Source organism: Chelonia mydas, chromosome 11, assembly GCF_015237465.2.
Source record: "Chelonia mydas isolate rCheMyd1 chromosome 11, rCheMyd1.pri.v2, whole genome shotgun sequence".
In the NCBI taxonomy this organism is placed as follows: domain Eukaryota; kingdom Metazoa; phylum Chordata; order Testudines; family Cheloniidae; genus Chelonia; species Chelonia mydas.
This window is the reverse complement of record NC_051251.2, coordinates 15,700,764-15,721,011: the sequence shown is the minus strand read 5'-3', so window position 1 is coordinate 15,721,011 and position 20,248 is coordinate 15,700,764. Positions and strand designations below refer to the sequence as shown.

At 38.4% G+C, this 20,248-nt stretch overlaps 1 protein-coding gene across 3 annotated transcripts in view; it reads left to right on the top strand.

Moving 5' to 3' along the window:
- Window positions 1-20,248, top strand: part of DPP10 (dipeptidyl peptidase like 10) — a 427,741-nt gene that overhangs the window by 383,756 nt on the left and 23,737 nt on the right. For 2 of the 3 annotated variants that reach the window (XR_006284806.1, XM_037912763.2), the window contains exons 11-19: window positions 3,092-3,215; window positions 6,466-6,504; window positions 7,634-7,741; window positions 12,049-12,140; window positions 13,640-13,687; window positions 14,392-14,513; window positions 17,439-17,486; window positions 19,885-19,983; window positions 20,092-20,161. Coding sequence is in view for 2 of the 3 variants with exons in the window: in XM_037912763.2 (XP_037768691.1) it covers window positions 3,092-3,215; window positions 6,466-6,504; window positions 7,634-7,741; window positions 12,049-12,140; window positions 13,640-13,687; window positions 14,392-14,513; window positions 17,439-17,486; window positions 19,885-19,983; window positions 20,092-20,161 (750 nt within the window). In the remaining variant the exon portion in view is untranslated. Of the gene's footprint in view, window positions 1-3,091; window positions 3,216-6,465; window positions 6,505-7,633; window positions 7,742-12,045; window positions 12,141-13,639; window positions 13,688-14,391; window positions 14,514-17,438; window positions 17,487-19,884; window positions 19,984-20,091; window positions 20,162-20,248 lie in introns of all 3 variants that reach the window. The other variant, XM_043525123.1, reaches the window with a different exon arrangement.

Sequence of the window (20,248 nt, the reverse complement as noted above, 5' to 3'; positions counted from 1 at the left end):
ACTCATTTGACAAGGAACTGGAGTGCAGGGAATGAACTGGCGCAAGAAGCTAGGGAAGGAGAAAACTGAGACAAGGAGATGGGAGATGAGGGGTGTGGCTGGAATACTGAGACTGGGTATGGAGCCTGGGGAGGAAGACTAGGACTGGAGCCAGTGTGGTGGGGTGGGAGGGAGAAGAGATAGTTTGGACAAAGAGCCATAAAAGGAGATTAGGACGGTTGGATAAGGAGACTGGGATGAAAACCTGTGCCACTTTGTATAAATAAATAATTATTCAGTGGAGCAGAGACTGTAACCCTGGTCTGACCCCTCCCAAGAGAGTGCCCTAACCACCAGGTTATAGAGTCTCTCTCTCTCTCCCCACCCCCCTCCTGTGCAATGAATATTTATTATTTATACCAAGTGAAACAGCTTCAACAGGAGCTATTGTGACAGATGCACTCCTGAATACCCCATAGCCCTGTGTATATGGCACTCTCCTGGCTGGTGGGAGATCTGGGTTCAGGTCCCTGCTCTACATCAAGCAAAGGAGGATTTGAATCTGTCTCCTGCATCCAAGGTGAATGCTCGAACCACAGTGTGATTGGGTAAAAGAGGGGCACCACCACCATCTGCTCCCTCTCCTTGGTTTACCTTAAGAAGGAACTGACCTGACTTAGGCATCTGACTCCAGGAGTGGGTTCACAGCTGTGAATTCTGAGTGGAGGGAGTCACCTCCCTCTGGCTCAGGGTTAGGTGCCTAGTTCCCTTTGTGGGCGGGGCTCAGGCACCATTCTTCTGCTCAGCATTTCCTACTGGCTACCCCATTCAGCATGTTGGCTTCTGTGAATCCCTAACTCTCCCCATGCACTGAATGGAGCGTCTGGGCACTTCACTTTTAACATTACAAGATGGCACGATGCCTAACAGTGAGACATTGCAATTGCTAAGTACCCCTTGTGAATCTAGCCCCAGAGGGCCAAATTAAGGTCGCATATGCAACCTTATATCTGGCATTTTTAAAAATTTTTAAGTGCTCGACTTTGAAACTTTAATAATGTTCTTTTTGTGTATGTGATAGATAGATACAAATAGATTCAACCAAGTACAGGAGTATGTACTACAGGTAAGCATTACTTGGAGCTTGTCAAAATATCATGCAACATCAATTTATAATTCCAGAAAGACACATGTAGGGAGGAGCCTCTATAAAAAGGTCATAGAGTAGTGAAATTTGAAAGTAGATTTTTTTTTGTTGGTAGACAAGAAAATTAAAAGAATTTTTAAATGGTCTGTAATTTTTCACGTATAGTGAACTAGAAGTGCAATTAAAATTTTGGGTTCACATGATATTTGTTGGAAGGTCACCTTATGGTTTGATTTTAACCATTGGTTTGATGTGGCTTGATGTTAAATATTCAAAATACAAATACTAACCCCCTAGTCACTAGTTCCAGTCAGCGTGTCAGATCACACTCTGGAAGAACATCCATATCACCTAGAATCAGGTGGAAAAACAGGGAAGGATAGTCCCAGGCAAGGTGTGCCAATTTAGTTATTCTACCGCATGCCATAAACATGGGGTCAAATTCAAACCTGGGGCATCTGCATTGCTTTCCTGGGCCCATTATCTTTTGTGTGCAGCATCAAAGTCCCACAAAACTTTCCTACAGGCCACCAATTGGCTGTCTGTGATGTAGTAATATGTCTTTTGACTCTATAATTAAATATCTGCTGTTAACAAGTAATAAAGTTTCCATCAAAACTACATGACAAAACTAATTAAGTGCAAGCTAACAGCCTCGGTTTAAAGTGGGACTGAATTTCTAGACACATTGTTTAAGTCCAATGTTAAGCATTTCTCAGCTGGACCGTAGAAGCTGCCAGCTGCCATAAGCAGTGAATTGAAGCAAGCACACCAAGTTTCTTTGTGATGACAAGCTGCAACAGGCCTTCTTAGTAACATCTTTAGTTTGACAGCATAACAGGATTTCTGCAGGAGATAGGTAGATATTCTGTGTCATTAAAATCTGTGTGTTGGAGTCCTTTGCTGAGCCAAACATGTCTGGGGATGGACAGTTTGTCTGGTATTACAAATTATTTGTTACAGTGAAAGTCGACTAACAGTGACACAGCGTCTGACTTCTCTTCACTCGGTCCCTGCATCGAATACTTACAGAGTATCAGTGGCATTTTAAAATGGTCCCACAAACCTTGCAAAGGAATGGTGGGTTTCTGTGGTTTTGTTTTGTTTTTGTTTTTGTGAGGGAGGGATTGAGTGTTTGTGCAAAAGTTTGTTTCTCTTAGTTTGATGTCTGCTATATGTCCAGGACAGAGAAGCGTCTGGCATAGCAAAGAAATACTGCAATCTGCAGACTATTTTTGAAAACAAATGCATTCGTTACCACATGTGATTAGTCTAGGAAAGTTCAGGTGCAACATCTGGTTTCTGTGTAGGTTCTCCTTTTACTTATTTGCTTCTCACACTGAACAGACAAACGAGAATGCAAGTAAATTTACTCTCCTTTTATTCTGACCATGACTCAATGGCACAGTCCTGATTAGTTTCCAATACCTAACTTTCAGTGCTTTGCTCTAACCTCTCTTCTGTTTCATAAAACACCTTACTAACTTGCACAAAGTTAAGCACATGTTTATGTGGTTTGCTGCATCAGTATCAAAATGGACAGTATATATTTTTGGGAAACTATTTTAAATATGGCAGTAATTTGACATATTTACAACCTGTATTTTATACAGTTTAAATCTTCATTGAATAATGTATTGCATACAGTCATGTGGGACAAAGTCTGTAGAAGGTGCATGTGTCTCACGGCTACTTAAAAGATTACAAGATAACTGCTAAAGGAGCAGAAACTTCCCAGGCAAGCAGCATGCCATAACCACTATTCCTAGTGGTGGCATCCATGACCCAATATATTTGTCATTTGGGTATCCAATTTCATCCCTCAATACTGATGTTTTCACAGGGAGCAACTCAGTTCAGGCTTTGTTTTCCAGATTTGGTCTACTTACTACTATAATTTAAAACGTTATACAGCCGTATATAAATTATATGACCACTATATTTTAAAATTTATGTTTACCTCAGAGAATACTACATCACTATGGTAAAGTGGGTAAGCAATACCAAGACTGTGGTGAGATGGTTAAACAGACCTCAGAACATTTCCATTCTTACGGTTTGTGAGACCACGACTGGGGCTTGTAGCAAGGTAAGTCAGATTTCCTTGTTTCTTTCTTTCACAGATTACGTTACTGATATTTATCCTTATCACCAGAAATAGGTGTTTGGCGTTTAGTCTTCAGAATGTCTTTTGATGCCGTAATTACTAACTAAATATAATCAGATAACATGGAGATAAATGAAAGGATAGAAATCCAGATTTTACAATGTAATGATTTAATGCAATCAGTAAAATTGAGAGACCTAATTTTCAGAGTTCCTACGCTTTGTTCATTATTCAACTTCAGATGATCATCACCTCTGAAAATCAGGCATTTTACAGCTAGCTAAGGCAGAGGCAAGGTATATCCCTTCAGGTACTCTCAGCTGTCCAGTCACTGTTCTTTCTCTCCACATAGTTCCATTCCAGACCTTAGTATCTGTAAAGGTTTGCATGGATTTAAAGAAAAGATGCAGGATAGTCCCCAGAGGCTCATCGTATCTAAACAATATATTTGATTGTTAAGATAACGCTATTTTTTAAAAATTGAAATTGACATTTCTGGGAAGACTGGGGAGAGGTTTTTGTGGGCTTCAAAGAAAATCACACATGGTGACTGTCATGGAGTCATAAGGGTGTGTGAAGGGGAGCTAAAGTTCAGAACAGTTAGTAGAGAAGATAACTTTTGTTTCCAAATTTCCTGCCGGTAGAAGAAGCCATTGCTAAGATGTGATGTTTCCACAGGAGCCCAATGTTGAAATAATATTTCACTTTTTATCCTGTAATTTAGCCATGATAACACAGCTCTAAAAAGTGGCCAGTCCCATCAAAAGGAATGTTTATTTTAATGCTTTTGCTGCTGATTCTGACAGCATCCTCTGTGTGGTGATAGGACGTGGCACCATTTCAAAACAGAAGCTTTTTCACAAAGTTTCAGGACATGGTTCCTCGTTTTCCCCTCACACAAACATGTCTCCATACCCGGCAGGTCCTGCCTGAATTGAAGACCATGATAACAATCCCCTTGAGTTCAATAAAAACAGGACTGGAAACTAAGTGTTCATCCTATGATGACCTTTCTATTTCCAAAGACACGTGCACCCATCACTCATCCCTCTTTATACTTTTTTTATAAGTCTGGGTGCCTTCAGAAATATTTGTGAATGTACACCTTCAGATGGACCACAAAATGTGACAGGTAAAGGAGAGCTTGCGGGTGTTGCTGGAATGTGATTGGATTGTATACAAGAAAAAGAAAAGAATATTGTATAACACCTTTACACTAACTGCTCTGTAGCACCTCTCAGAAATATTTATTTCATTCGTCTTGATTCCTGTCATAACTGGGAATCTCAAACATATAAAAGCTGCAGTCTGCACCTGTCATGGCCCTGGGTAGCTGTGTCCAGTCCCTCAGGTGCACCCTTTTCAATACCCACAACTTCTCCTTTCCCTGGGGTGAAACCCAACAATCCAACCACTCACTGAATGGTTCCAGTTGGGATCATGTGGATAGTAATAAAATGCAGTGACACAGAAGCAGCTTCTTCAAACAAAGTAGGATTTATTTGCCAAAAGGTTCACAGCATTGAGAGAAGTGGATTTAAAACAACAAAGAGACCCATACACCTACTGTCTTACTTACACTTAGCATTCACCACAAGCCCCTATGTAGACGTGTCTTAGTCTTGGTGCCCCCTGTTCTCTTTGGGGAAGAAGTTACAGCCTTCTTGCTGCAGACATTTACTCTCAGTCAATCTGTATCAGCCTGCAGCAGCTGACAACTTCCTTCCACCCCCTTCCTGAGGCCACCATATTTAACGGTTAGGATTCCTTTGTATGCTATGCTTAGCCTTGGGAAGAGTAAAGCAGTCTAGCCTGGATAGAGGCTTAGATAGCTCTGATAACACTTTATCTTTGCCATTGTTTTGTTTCCTATTGGTTTCGTTCTTACAACCTCATTTTGATCTACCTCCATATCAAGTAACCCACATAAACAAACACAGAGGTATGCACAATACTCATAAAAAATAACACAGATATTTCCCACTTTGTCACAGCACCCATTAGACTGAGGGAAAGTTTAGCCATTGACTTCAGTGACAGTGGGACAAGACTCATGGCTTTCTAACTGAACTGAAAAATCCTCAGTGCAAGAATGTTTTACAGCATATATTACCATTTCAGTGCTAATGCATATGCAACTTTTGTAAATATCTCAAGAGTTTATCAGTATTCATTTGCAATTCCAAAAAGATTTATATCAAAACAAATGATCCAATTATGATAGCCACTTGAATTTTAGTTGATCGGACCTCAGTTCTAGGGGCAGATCCTCAGCTGGTGTCAATTATCATAACTTCAGTGCAGCTAAGACAATTCATAGCAGCTGCAAATCTGTCCCATATTATTTTACTAGTAGATATATGGAGTACCTGGTTGTATGGTATGATGTAAAGGCAATGGCCCTACATGAAGCATGATATAGTAGATACTAAGATTTTGATGTATTCATTAAACTATTACCCATGAAACTAAACTAAACTATGACCCATGAAAAACATGCTTCAGATGAAAACAAATGATAGAAATCTGGTGCTGGCTGTTTAGCCAATGTTGCTGAAGGTCCTAAAAATTTCCAGTTGTCAGATGATGCCTAGAGTTAAAAACCAAATCTTACTGTCTGTTCAAAGCTTTTTGAAGCTAATAAAAAAGGATTTTAAAAGATCTTATGTCCCTAGTTATCCTGGAAATTCAGAAAGACAGCTGTATTTATAATTAAATTATCATCTGTTATAACCTTTTAAGTATTGTACATTTTGGGGATAATGTCATTGGAAAGACTAGAACAGAGCTTCTCAAACTGTGGGTGGGGACCCCAAAGTGGGTCACAACACCATTTTAATGGGGTTGTCAGGATTGGTGTTAGACTTGCAGGGGCCTGGGGCTGAAGCCGAAGCCTGAGGGTTTCATCCTTGGTGGTAGGCTCAGCTTCGGCTTCAGCCCTGGGCAGCAGGGCTCAGGTTGCAGGCCCCCCACTCGGGACCGAAGCTCTTGGGCTTTGGCCCCAGGCCCGAGGCAGCTGGTCTCGGGCAGGCTCAGGCTTCTGTTCGTCCTCCTGGAGTAGTGTAGTAATTTTTGTTGTCAAAAGGGGGTCATGGTATAATGAAGTTTGAGAACCACTGGGCTAGAGCTCTGTAACACAGGACACAAACATTAAATATAAAGAGTCATTTTGATGAAAGTAAGGATTTTTTTGATCTGTATATATTTCATAAAGATAATTCTTCTCTTTTAGAAATATGAGATTACATCAGAAGTGTGGCTTTCTAAACAGGTACTGTATGAATGATGTCTGAAATATGTAATGCATAGCTGCTTCTATTGTTACTTTTATCTCGTTATTTGATTTTCTTTAATGAAATGTAAAATGACATTTCTGTTAAAATAAAATAGTCACTTTTTAGGACCCCCACATTAATATAACATATGATCATCAGAAAAATGACTGTGTAAAAATTACTTCTGTGTGCATTGAGTAAGATCTGCTGACTTTTCAGATAAAAATGTTTTTACTCCTTTTTTCCTCCTGTTCAAAACTGATGCAAAGGAATAGAAGAGAAAGAGGTTGTATAACGCTCCAGAGGAATGCTTGAGAATAATATGACAAAGTTAACACACATGAATTGTATGTAGATCCAAAATGTCAGCAAATGGTTCCACTTTCACAGATTCAAATAAAAAATCCAACAGATTGCAAAAATGGATGAAACATATTTATTTAAAACACATTTCAGGTCACATCTTGTAAGCTGTTGAAGAAAAAATCATTAAAAATTATGATTTTCTGGTTGGCAGTGTCCCTTTAACATTTCTATATGATGTTGGATTAGGAGATGCATAACAAGCAAAGTTACTTACACAGTTCAACAGTCAATGATAGGGCGCTGATTCATCAAAGCATTTACATGTGCTTATGTCCATCCAAATTCAGAAACGGTGGCTTAAGTCCTGTAAAAGCCAAGTTTGCTTTGCTGAATTGACACAGTAGACAACATTTGTCATCATTATCAATAAAACTTGTTTCTTTCATTATACATATGTCCGTAAAGGAAACTCTCTAGTATTTCCAACACTAGCAAAAGAGGACAATACCAAAAATCACATGAGAGAGAGTCAGTTTTGTGAGATTTTCAGCCCAAATATTCAGGCAAAAGAGTTTTGAAAAAGTGTCTGAATTTATAGCTGCTGAATTGAACCATATCTCAGAACCCTTTGAGGTTTAGCCATTCTAGTTCCATTATTTTTACCATGGTATATAGACACAGTTATGCTGAAAGCTGAAGGACACCTCTTTAACTTTCGTGTAAGCAACGACAATCCACAGATTTAGATATCCAAGCTGATTATTTGATGGAGAGTTTAATACACAGTTTGAGACAAATGAAACAATTTTATATTTATAGAATGAGGAGCCAGTTTTCTCCAAAGATGGAAGTAAGTTCTTTATGATAGTCCCAGTGAAACAAGGTGGCCGGGGTGAATTCCACCACATAGCAATGCTTATTGTTCAGGTAAGTTTTTGCTTCAGTTCATATTTTGGGGGAGTGGTTGTATAAATCCCCAGGCATATTGGTAAGGGGTGTCCCTGGTGATGTCTTACACAAAGAAAAGACTGCCCTAAGTAGACACTTGAGAGCCTCCACATATGTATAATTGGGATAGCCTTTTCTCTGTCGTGACCTTTTCTCTGTCGTGTCTGTCTCTGTCTTCTGCAAGACACATTTGCAGCACCGTGTAGTCAGGAAGGTGGATGAACTCTCTCTCCATAGTAGGCTGATGCCAAAGATGCTCAATAGATCTGTCAACAGCAGGCACTCACACAGCACCTGGTAGTCAATCTCTCTTCCTGTCTCCAGAACTAGTCATAGAGGTTGTTTGCATTCTAAATCCTCCATAGCAAGGTAATGCTCTGTATTAATCCAATAAATTCCATATGAATATAGAAATCAAGGAAATCTTCAGGAATGCCAATTTTACTTTATATATATATATATATATATTTAAATGTCAGTCCAGAACTCTGGGTGCACACACAAAATTTAATTGATAAAACATACACGGGAACCAATGTCCAAATCTGAAACCCTCCAAAGTTCAACCAGACTAGAATTCTGCCACTTCCAAGTGCTACATTTTCCAATGACTTTGACTTCTTTGGGTTATCCCCCTGGGACAAAGTGTGCAGTGTGACCAGAAGTTCCAGTGGATTTGGACTGTGGTGAACTAACATAGAAAGTAAGGCCCAGATCCTCTAACAGATTTTGGCCCCTAATTTCAACTGAAATTAATAGGAGTGAGGCATCAAAAACCCTTGGAGAATCTGAGCCTAAGTTATAGAGCTGAGAATTCCTCTAGCTCCCACTTAAATCAGGGGGCTGATAATTCAGGTACCTGAGCTGATCTCAATAGGACACAAGAAGAGAGGTGGCCATATCCCAGACAATTTATGCTGGGATTTTCAAAGGAGCCTTAAGGAATTAAAATAGCAGCCATTCATGATACCAATGCTCCTTGGTGTCACACGCTTATGATAATGTTCATGTTGATCTCAGTATAAAGCATGTTGTTCACAATGCAGTGTGAAAAAAAGAAAGAGCAGTTGCACCTTAACTTATCACTTTGGGCTTGTTTACACTGGCACTTTACGGCGCTGCAACTTTCTCCCTCAAGTGTGTGAAAAAACAACCCCCTGAGCGCTGCAAGTTTCAGCGCTGTAACGCGCCAGTGTAAACAGTGCCCCAGCGCTGGGAGCTGCTCACCTCATGGAGGTGGGTTTTTTAGAGCGCTGTGGCAGCGCTTTAACATTGCAAGTGAAGACGTGCCCTAAGATTTTAGAATGGGAAACATAAGTGTATGTGTCAAACTTCCATCGTTCAATTAACCAGTGATGTGCATGAAAATCAGAGACTATTACGCTAATGTAACAATCAAGGCAGTCCTATTTAGGCATCTTTCCCATTGTATGGTGCTGTGTAGCCTGCAAAAGTGTTTGAAATAATAACAAAATGGAGGGAAAATGTCTTGTAAGGTCACACGAAATGTTAGTGCCGATAAAAAGTTTGGAGTGAACTTGTCGGCTGGTCCTGCTTTGAGCAGGGGGTTGGACTAGATGACCTCCTGAGGTCCCTTCCAACCCTGATAGTCTATGATTCTATGATTCATTAGACCTGACCAAAGTTTTGGGGAAACTCAATAAAGGCCCCAATTTAATAAAGCATATAAGCACACGCTTAAATCCATTCCTGTTTGGCAAAGAACTTAAGCACATGATTAACTTTAAGGACTGACTTCAATGGGACTTACACATATCTTTAAAGGAAAACGTGCTTCAATGCTTAGCAGTCCATCCCTTTTCAGCAGAATAAGAACATGGGGGAATATACAACTGCAAAGTGGCAAAGACCTCAGATTGTTTGGGCCAAATTCACCACGACTATGAATAGGTCTAATTCTGACTTCAGTGGAATTGTACTACCTTACACTAGTGATGAATTTGTTTTTTTAGTGTATAGCTGCTCCCTGGAGTTAGTTTTTATCTACATATATATCTACATATATACGAGGAAACCAGACATTCCATATACTGATCGTTATTCATCAGTAAGCAACACTCTGTATGGTAATGGGGCTCATATGGGGCAATAAAGGATAGGAAATGTGTTTATATGCTGTGCTTTGCACACTGTATTAATCTGATTGTCCATTTCTAAAGCAAACATGGAGACATGAAAATTATATTAACCATTTCACATAAAGTCTTTTGTCATATCAAATATTTGTCACACTTTGTGTGAGCCACAGAAGCATAACAGTTGCCTCAGCAGAATTTTAAATAGGTGGTTAGTACACAACATCGTGAAAACCAAAATCCACAATGAACACTTGCAGTAAACAATGGAATGTTATGTTTAATTGCCCACTTAAGAGCTTTCATTGGTAATGTTAAGCAGAAGTAAGCATTGTAGACACAGGAGAAGTTAAGCAGTTTTATTGCCCCCAACATAAAAGTCTAACAACACAGAATTAAACTTTAACGATCAATGCACTTCTGTTTCAATTAATCATTGGGGTTTGATTATCCAAATGAAGCACAGCTAGTGAGATATGGTGGTTTTGCTTAGAACATCTTAAATCAACCTTCTTAATGCTAAGTTTTAGAAAAGCTATCACATAAAATGTCAATTACATAACCAAATCAGGTTATCAAAAGCATCTAACTTAATTTCTCTGGGGCACTATTTTTAAAAGTGTTAGAGCCTATCAATTTATTTACTTGTTGAATGTAAAGTGTTCAATCTGTGTTATGTTCCCAAATACCTTTAATAATTTATATCATATTGAAAAGAAATTAATTAAAAAATTGGACTGAACCAGGAGTGATATGTCTATTGGAAATTCTTAGTTAGTTTCCCTCCCCTCCTCCCCGCCCCAAAAAATACAAATATACAGTGGTTCTTATTTTCTACCATAGTATGAGAATTTAAAAGTAATTTAAATGATTTGAGGCAAAAATTGCCAGCAAGCATAATAAATTATGTATTACAGCTGTAACCTTGAAAAACAGCCACATTGTTTAATACTTACCAGCAATATAAACCACAGCTTACTTTGGAATCTGTGATTTCAGAACTTAAAAATTCCCTTCAGTGCTGCCACGGATGGAACTTTGTTATAAATGAAGAGTCCTCTAGCCTCTACCATCTAAGCAGACAGGAAACACTCACTCATTTCAATAGTTTCTAGATGCCCCAACTAATGTCAGGACCCCCCTTTTAATGGAATATTTCTTAATATAGATACATACAGCACCTAGCACAATGTGGCCCTGACCTCAGATGGGGCCTCTAGGAACTACTGTAATACCTTACACTTGCAGTACAATTGTTTCCCAAGCAGTCTTTTTTATTTTCTCAGTGGTTGAGACACTGTAATTCTAATGACTGGAAGTTTAGGCTCTGATAGTTTAAATGCAAATATAACAGGTGGATTCTAGGGACCACGTTCAGCTCTGCCTTGATTCCTAGCAAGTTAGCAACAAAGGGGATTAAAACACTGATGTGCCTACCTCGCAGGATGGTAGTAGTATTGGTGTTGTTTATTTGTATTGTGTTAATGCCTAGAGGCCTAGACCAGGTCAGGGCCCCATTATGCTCTGCTCTGTACAAACCTACAGTAAATTTTCTGCAGTAACTGGCTAATGTTTGTACAGCACTTTGAATGCATAGGGTCAAGCTATGCCTCTTTGTGCCACTTCAGCAAGTAAAGGACAAGCAAATCTTCAAGAAACACAGGTGATATTTATTTATGTTTAGCTCCTTGCAGCTTTGGGGTCAAATCCTCAGCTGCTGTGAATTGCTGCACTAAAGATCTGGCTTTGATCTTTTGCACCTTTATTCTCGTTTCTGGAAGAAAAACACTTATTTGTTAGTTTAAAGGTTTTTTTTAATATAGTGAAAATTTCAGCATGTATTGTGATAGCCTCTAGCTGAAATCAAACTTGCACCAAAATTAAAGATATGCCAACCTAGATAAAATATAGAACCTCTATTGTCGATATTGTGTATGAGTAATTGAAAACAAATAATGCAATGGAAACTGACATGATTGTACTACCTTTGGAAAAGTTAATATTGAGGGAGAAAGGATCCTTACAGTCAATGCCTTTCAGTGCATGTGGGTTTTGTGGTTTAAGTGAGTTATGTTGTACATTAAAAGATTAAAAAGCTGTAAATCAGTAATGATGTGTGCTGACAATCACGTTAGGTAAAGAAAAACGTAAGTAGTAAGATGAAAGTCAATACTTACAGTTTCTCTGCAGGCTAAAACTGAACAAATCAGTGTGAGACACCTGACATCAGGAAACTGGGAAGTTATCAAAATCCTGGCATATGATGAAAATACTCAAAAGATGTGAGTATTAGTGTTCTTTGTCTGCAGGTAAAATATCTGAATTATTGAGATAGAATTAATTTAACTGGAAATAGTGTATATACAATTAAGTAACAATATTTTTTTCATTTGCAAAGCACTGCCATAAATTATAACCATAGTACAAAGAGCACTTTCATACATTTGATCTGCCAAGGTAATGCAAGTATCCTTTTTGAATAACTAATGGAGATATGCTGTGCCATCTACTGACTCATTCTGTTGATTAAATAAAAGGAATTAAACTACAGCATGGAGTTAATAACCTTTCCAACCCCACTCCCCCTCTCCACCCTCCAGAATCCAAGAAAAAAAAACCTGGCAATATTATTAGACTTGATAAAACTCAGAGGTTTGAGTTCACAGGGGTTTTATACCTTTTCTTTGGTTTCAATGTGTGGGCATTCCAATCTTCCAAGCTTCACTTTGATGTTCTCTGTTCAAACAGATACAAAAACTCAAATCAGAAAATAGAGGGGAACTCAGCCAAAATCATTGAGTTTCAACCAATTTATTAATGAAACCTGGTCAAAACCAAATCAGGGACTATATTAAGGTTCCTAAATAAGGAAGGAAGTGCACTGACTGAATGGCAGTGCCTGGAGAGAGTATGGGCCTGATACAAAACAGATTGAAGTCAATGGAATGAGTCTAGCTGACTACAATGGGCTTTGGAACAGGTCTTCTTTATATCTGTATAAGGCAGAAATAAATATAATGTGCTTGACTCTGAGCTCCAGTGAAGTAAAAAGAGTTTCAGCAGCAGTGATGGAGCCTGTGTGAGATTCGAATCAGTACCCTTGCCTCCAGGGTTACTGGGGGATGCAGTTACAGATAGATCCATCTGTGGATTTTGAAAAGGAAAGAAGCTCTTTTTGGATGCTGTTCAGTGCGTAAGTGCCACACAGAGGCAGCCATAATGTGCCCCCGAGAGTTCAGCATTGGTTTGATATGAAAACATACATCAGCCTGGGTATGTAAAGCTTTCTGCACATTTGAGCCGGGTGAATAATGGATTTTTTGGGGCTCATTGGAAATTTAGAAAACCAAAAATACTTTGGTTCAAACTGAAAACATTTTTTGAAATGTTCAGTGATGCGTAAAGATGAGGGAGAAACATTTTGTTTGATCTGAATTGAAATGAATCATTTTGATTTCCAGCATTTTTTAAACCTTTTAAATTATTTTTTCAAATAAAATTAAAGGAAAATTTGAAACAAAAAATTTCATTTTGAATTGAAAAATTGAAATGTTTTGACTTTTTCAGATTTTTTTTTTTTTTACTGAAACGATTCAGCGAAACCAGCATGAGTTTGTAAAACATTTCACACAAAAAAAGTGTAAAAAATTTCACCCAGCTCTATTTGTTGCATAATGGGCTTTGCATGGATTTGGGCTTCATGTTGAAAGTTCTTCCTAACATTATATGGATCAGAGAGTTTTCAGAAGTGAGTTTAATTTTATTTGTCTTTCTTGGGCAGTTATTTTTTAAGCACTGAAGATTCCCCAAGAGGGAGACAGCTACATAGGTAAGTAATACTCAGAGGAAAATTTACAATAGCCCTAACACAAGTACTATAAACTAGAAAGAGATTCTGTGTGCCTGACCTCCTGCTGTCTCACAGCTTGTTTAGTCATCTGCACTTGAGCAAAATGAGTACAATGTAGGTGTAAAATACTACTTTATGCTCAAAAATTGCCAATCATATTTATGTGAATATAATATAAAATTAAAAATTTGGTGAACTCTGAATGCAATGGTATAATACATATGTATTCTTCAGACTGGTATACTGTATAGAAAGCTTTCTCAATGTGGCTAAAATTATATTTACAAAAGCCCCAATCCTTCAGTCTAAAATTTGTGGGCAGACTGCCTCATCCATGCAGAAACCCCAGTTCTAAAAGCTACAGCTCCCTAATTCTCATTAATGTTTTACTTTTATTCTCACTCCCAAGGGTACCTTTAATAATTAAGGTCTCAGTCCTGTAAGCTGTTTCATGCAGGTTTAGAAGACCTCCCTCACAGAACAGCTTGTAGGATTGTAGCTTAATGGAGCAACCAACAGCATGTCATATTCGGTGCAAAACTAGCAAAAAAAAAAAATTAGCAAGAGACGAGTGGAGATCAGGAAACAAACCTAATGTCTGGTGGGCCTTTGGCATCACTTCATAAGTTTGTTATATTATCAAATGAAACTTTTCTGATGTTTGTAACTAATTTTGTTCTCAGTGTATCAACTGTTGGATTACTGAACCGCCAGTGTCTTTCATGCAAGTTCATGGAAGATCAGTGCACGTACTTCAGTGCAAAGTTTAGTCCCATGAACAAGCATTTTTTACTACATTGTAAAGGTAAGTCAAATATATTGTTCACAGTAAAAATTGTTTAAAGTAGTGCTTTATTTGTGTATATCAAATATTAATATCTTCTTCTGGGTAGTGATTTAGGCCCTAATCTAGCAACAAGCTCAATTGCTAGGTCCATGCAGGCACAGGCTTCCCCTGTGCAGAGCGCATTGGAGGTATGGAGCCTAAAATCATTTTTGTAAAAATGTATAAGGTAGAAAATGACGAAAAACAGCCATCTAGCAATACATTTGAACAGTCCACTTCTTTGCCTGTACATCTACTTCTCTCTGCAACTGTGTATTTCTGTTTCACAAAAAAAATCCATTAGGTTTGAAAATAGAATATATTAATACAAGTAGAAAAAAAAATGTATAGTGACTAAAATAAGGGGCATTTTCATTAAGATACCTGTCAATAAACAAACACACATGGTCATTGTTCAGGGCAATTGCACTTGTGTTTCCCCTCAGAGGTCTAGCAAGGGCATTCACTGTCAGGTGTCCAGCTCCCCACCCATTGCCTTTCTTGGGTGGAGACCGAAGCCTTACTCCCTCTGGCCAGAGTATTTCCAGGCTGCACAGTTCCCTGCTTCACTGTGTTATTCTCAACAGAGACAGGATGCCCAAGCGCACTTGTTTGCTTTCTCCTCAGAAACCGATACTAGGGTAATTGTCAACAGTTAGAAGTTACCACCCAGTTCTTTTTATGAAAGCCTATTTTATTCTTAAGATAAAAGCATTACAGAGAAAACATATGGTTGAAGCAGGGTTCACCCTGCTGAGTTCTTGACTGGGAGACAACCTAGACAATCCCTGGGTGCTGAAGGAAGTGGTATGGGCAAGTCAGCAAAGGGTTTCTTACTTCGGAGTCAGTACTGAACCACTGCCCCAGCAGTGCAAGGTGCAAGGAGGTGCTGGGCTCTATAGCTTTCGTTCTTATTATGTTTTAGTAAAATGTATTTAATGCGGAATTATTTATTTGTACACTTGAAATGAGAATGACCTTAATTCTGCTCCCAGCTTTGACATTCACTATACTAGCAATAAGACTGGTCATTAGGGGTCTGACTTTTAGAGATAGAGAGATCCCATATCTCCACTGGAGATTGATGGGATCTGTGGATGCTTAGCATGTCTGAATATCAGGCCCTATGAGCTCGAACCTTGAGCATGTCCCTGCACTTGGTGCAAGCCCCAAGGCGGCTACAGGGGGTACAGAGATGGCTACACACCACCTTTGTTTTTCCCTATCTCCAATATAAATTAGAGCTGCCAGCTTGGGATCGCACATGCCTCTTCTCTAGGTATATCCCCAGCATAATCCCTATGTGAAGATGGAGTACAGAATCTTCAACAGCCTAGTTATGGCAGCAATATGGCCCCATAGGACCACTAGGGTAGCGCAAAATGACTGTATTGGGGGCACAACATTTCTAAGATGTCAGAGTCAGCAGCACAGTCCAGCAACAGAAGCTTTTCTCTTGTTTACTTACAAGAGTTTGAGGTAAACCAACTTGAACAGACAAATATCCCCCTCCTCCCCAACACATACACACATTTTAAAACAAACAATAGGCCCTGCTTAAAGCTGCGACAAAAACACATCTCTGCTAAACTCTTTGGGGTCTGCTGGTTAGCTTGATCCTTCAAGCTTCAGTTCTTTCACCTTCTGTTTGCCTGTGAACACGTTTTATAGTCTAACTTCTATTTCCTGTTTGCCCACAGTCAGTAGCACTGTCTCATTATCCCATCCCTTTTAATCTCTCCAGCACCTCCAGAGACTTGAGTGAAGAATTAATTCCCAGTTTGCTAGAACTAGTGTTGAGCTGGTATCCTGTCAGACTTTCTTTGTGTTTATTTGTTTATAAGCTTTCCTTTGGTGCTCCTTGTCGAGTGATGAAAAAAAAACTGATTTTTTTGTTCACTTGCAGTACCAGAAAAGTGGAGAGAAATAATCATTTAGGTCAATCTGAAGTGAAACTGTTTCTAATTTTTGGAAAACTGAAAAGTAAAAAAAAAAAAATAATAATAATTTCAGGTCAAACAAAACATCTTAGTGTTTGAGCTCTTTAAAAGATTTTTTAATTTTAAAATAAAATTGAAATAAATTTTGAAACTAAAAGTCATTTCAAATGAAAAAATTAAAATGCTTTATTTTAAAAAAACATCAGTACTAAACATTTAGATTCTTTTCTGAATTTTTGGTTGGTTGGTTGGGTTTTGTTTTGTTTTAGTAAATTGCCCAAAGTCCCACAGGAAGTTATTAGCAAATCCAAGAAGAGAACCTAAATCGCCTGACTTCCATTCCTCAACACAAGGCCTTCTCACGTTCTTTTTGTCTCTTTCCTGTTTCAGAATGTATCTTTTAGACAAATATGTCATGTGCAGTGGTTAAAACTATTGTTCCCTTTTCACCCTTTTTATTTCTTTGTCTTTTTAGCCTGTATACTCTTCAGAGAAGGGACTGCAGATCCGATTCTTCTGTCAATTACACCACTCAAGATCATGAGTAATTTAAGTCGGTGAAGCTGCTTGAGTTCAACACCAGTCTAATTGACAGCAGAATTTGGTCCCATGTTTTCCTGTGTGTTTATACAGCATTTACTAAAATGGGGTACACGTCCTGGTACTTTCTGACCTTGGGCACTACTGCAATACAGTAAATAATACTTTAATATGTTAAACCTACATTTAACTGTAATACCTAGAAAAAAGATACCAAAAGAGTTTCTTAATTATGGAACTCTTTGGAATTATATGGTATTTTTACTGCACTTTTGTAGATTTGCATCACAAAGTGATTATTGTCATCTCTGTGTTCACCTTCCTTCAACTATTGCGATCTTTGCTATTTGTTGAAGTTCAGAGCAACTCATAAGCAGTTTCTACTTTAATTATTATTTGTACTTTTCTCCCTTTACAAAAATAGGGCCAGGCGTTCCAGTTGTTAGCGTGCACACTACAAGTAACCCTGGAAGTAAGTAAGCACCATTCCACAGAAACTCCTTATTATAATCTTTGTTTTAACATAAGTAAAAGAAAAAAAATTATGCAATTCATTTCCATAAACCTGTCTTAATTACATTCTAGCAATAAACATGGCTGGAAGTGATAAGAGAAAAAATTAATCAAGTGACTAGAACATTCCCAGGATTTCTCAGATACATGTTAGGCTAGATGCATATCTTTCATCTACTATTTACACTTGAGTTAATTAGGTGGCAGGATGTTCTTCATCCCTTTCACTCACTATGTAAATTATGTTTCTAGTATGAAATGTCTTCTGTAGTCTTAAAAATGTTTTTAAAGTTATAATCCAATTATTCTGGATTAAAGTACAGACCTCCCAGGGCTGATCATCAAATTTAACTTGCATACAATGAATCAAGTACTGCCCTCAGTATACTGGTGCAAATCCAGAGTGCCTTCACTGATATTTTAAATAGGAATTCCAAGAATTGCGTTTTGTGAGATCAGGTCCATTACCTCTACATTTCAGATGTTGCTAATTATGCTGTCTGCTATGGACCTTTGCATTGTCAGAGCAGCCAGGGAGCAGCAAACAAGCCACAAACATCAGGAAGTGTAGGACCACCATAGCAGCAATTATTGCCAATCCCTCCAGTCCCACCCAGCATTCCTCCACCCTGGCAATCTACAGCACAGGCACCTGGCACTAGTTAAACCAGCCTCAAGATGTTCTAAACATGTGCTGGAGGTCCAGGCCGGTGCACATTATTTCACAGATCCCAGGGCTACAAAGGTGGCAAGAAGCCATCTTTGTCCGTCCTCCTCTAGTCTGGGCCAAGCACAGCTCCGCCACAGCAGAGGATCTGGCCCTGCATCTTCAAAATGTCATACCGATCAGACCTTTCAAATACATAATAGAGTTACAGCATGTTGATAACTATCCTAATCCACTTAATTAAGGAAAAGCTAACAACTGCCCTTTCTCCTTCATATGTTCAGTATTACTGTTTATTGTAGTTGTCAAGCTCTATACTGCAGAAACCCTAAAAGTGATCCAGGGGCTAAGTATATCACTCAGTGCATCTGAAGAAGTGGGTTTTTTACCCACAAAATCTTATGCCCAAATAAATCTGTTAGTCTTTAAGGTGCCACCAGACTCCTCGTTGTTTTCGTGGATACAGACTAACACAGCCTCCGATACTTAGTACCCCTCTGATACTTTGTAAATTCATTAACTTTTGTGGAGCTGCCCAGTATTTATGAGAGTAGAATTTGGCTCTTTGTGATTTGTTTCTAAAATTCCCATTTGTGAAGAACCAAAGCAGAAATGTGAGTGGGATTTACGTAGAACATTATGGAAAGAAGAGAAGGCAGTAGGTCTAGAGAGAGAGTGCTTATCATTAACAACAACAACAAAAACCCAATAATGAGATAAGATTTATTTATAATGTTTCAGTGAAAGATTAGATAATCCCCCTCTATTAATAAAAGAATAAGAGTGTGATTAAAGATTACTTCAAATTATTATATCCTAACACTATAATTATAACATTTTGGTTGACTGCCCAGAATTAACATTCTAGTTAGATTATCCCTTGTTGCCCTAAATGAGGATGTATGATTTCAAAAATCCACATTAAGGGGGTGAGATTGGAGAATAAAAAAGAACAGTAGGATCTTTCATCCAAATGCAAAAGAGTTGTTTCAAATCTGGCTTTGGCTTTTAAGCCAAACTGTTCCCTGGCTCCTCATTGAAGTGTGGGAGAGGGAGGAATACAGAAAGGTAGTGACCAAGTAAAGGTGTTCTGGGTCATTTTCTTGCACTGGACAGACAGGTGCTAAGGATAGCAAGCTCCTTACTCCCGCTGGTGATAGATGCATCATGTGCTCTCTCAGTCTTATCCCACTTCTTACTATCAGGCATCCATTTTGGCAAGGACTGTATGCCTGCCTTCTTTTAAACACAGAGCATTGTTCAGCATAGTAGCATCTCCCATACAACCATCCACGCTCCCATTGTGTGTCAGGTATGCTAATATCTGCATTGTGCCTGGCTCCTAAATGGAGTGGGTAGTGAGGGTATTGCTCTTTCCCCCTACCACCTGCCATGCACCACAAGGCAAAATTTAGCCCTTGATATTTAATGAAGACAAAACTTGTTGAAGCCAGAACAGAGCATACAAAATCATTAATGCTCCCCTTGCACATTGTGAATTAAGCTGGTAGTTTGGCTTTTGAGTTCCAAAGTAGGTGCACTATAAAACTTGTTTAAAGAAAGAAACTATAAAAAGGTTTAACATTGTATATTTGTCTCTTTTGCTTTAATTATTGGTATCTTGATTTCTGTCTTGTATGGTGATTCATTGTATCTTTCCACCCTGATTCCTCCTGTTTGTTTCCTGCAGAATTTTACATATTGGAAAATAATGCTGTGTTGAAAGAAACTATTTTAAAGAAAAAGATTTTGCGGACAGAAATTAAAATGGTTCACATTGAGGATTATGGTAATTTTAGCAAAATGTTCCTTTAACACAGAAAAAATTTTCTTCAAATCTTACTATTTTGGATCTGTGTAACTACCTGCCTTTAATGGTTTTCTCTTTTCTTAAAAGAACTTCCTTTACAGTTGTCATTTCCAAAGGATTTCACAGATCGAAACCAGTATGCTGTTCTGTTAATAATGTAAGTATCTATTTAGGGTCACTACAAATAATAAAAGTAGGTAAATGGGGGTATAAAGAGAGGATTTATTTCTGTATTTTCAGTTGT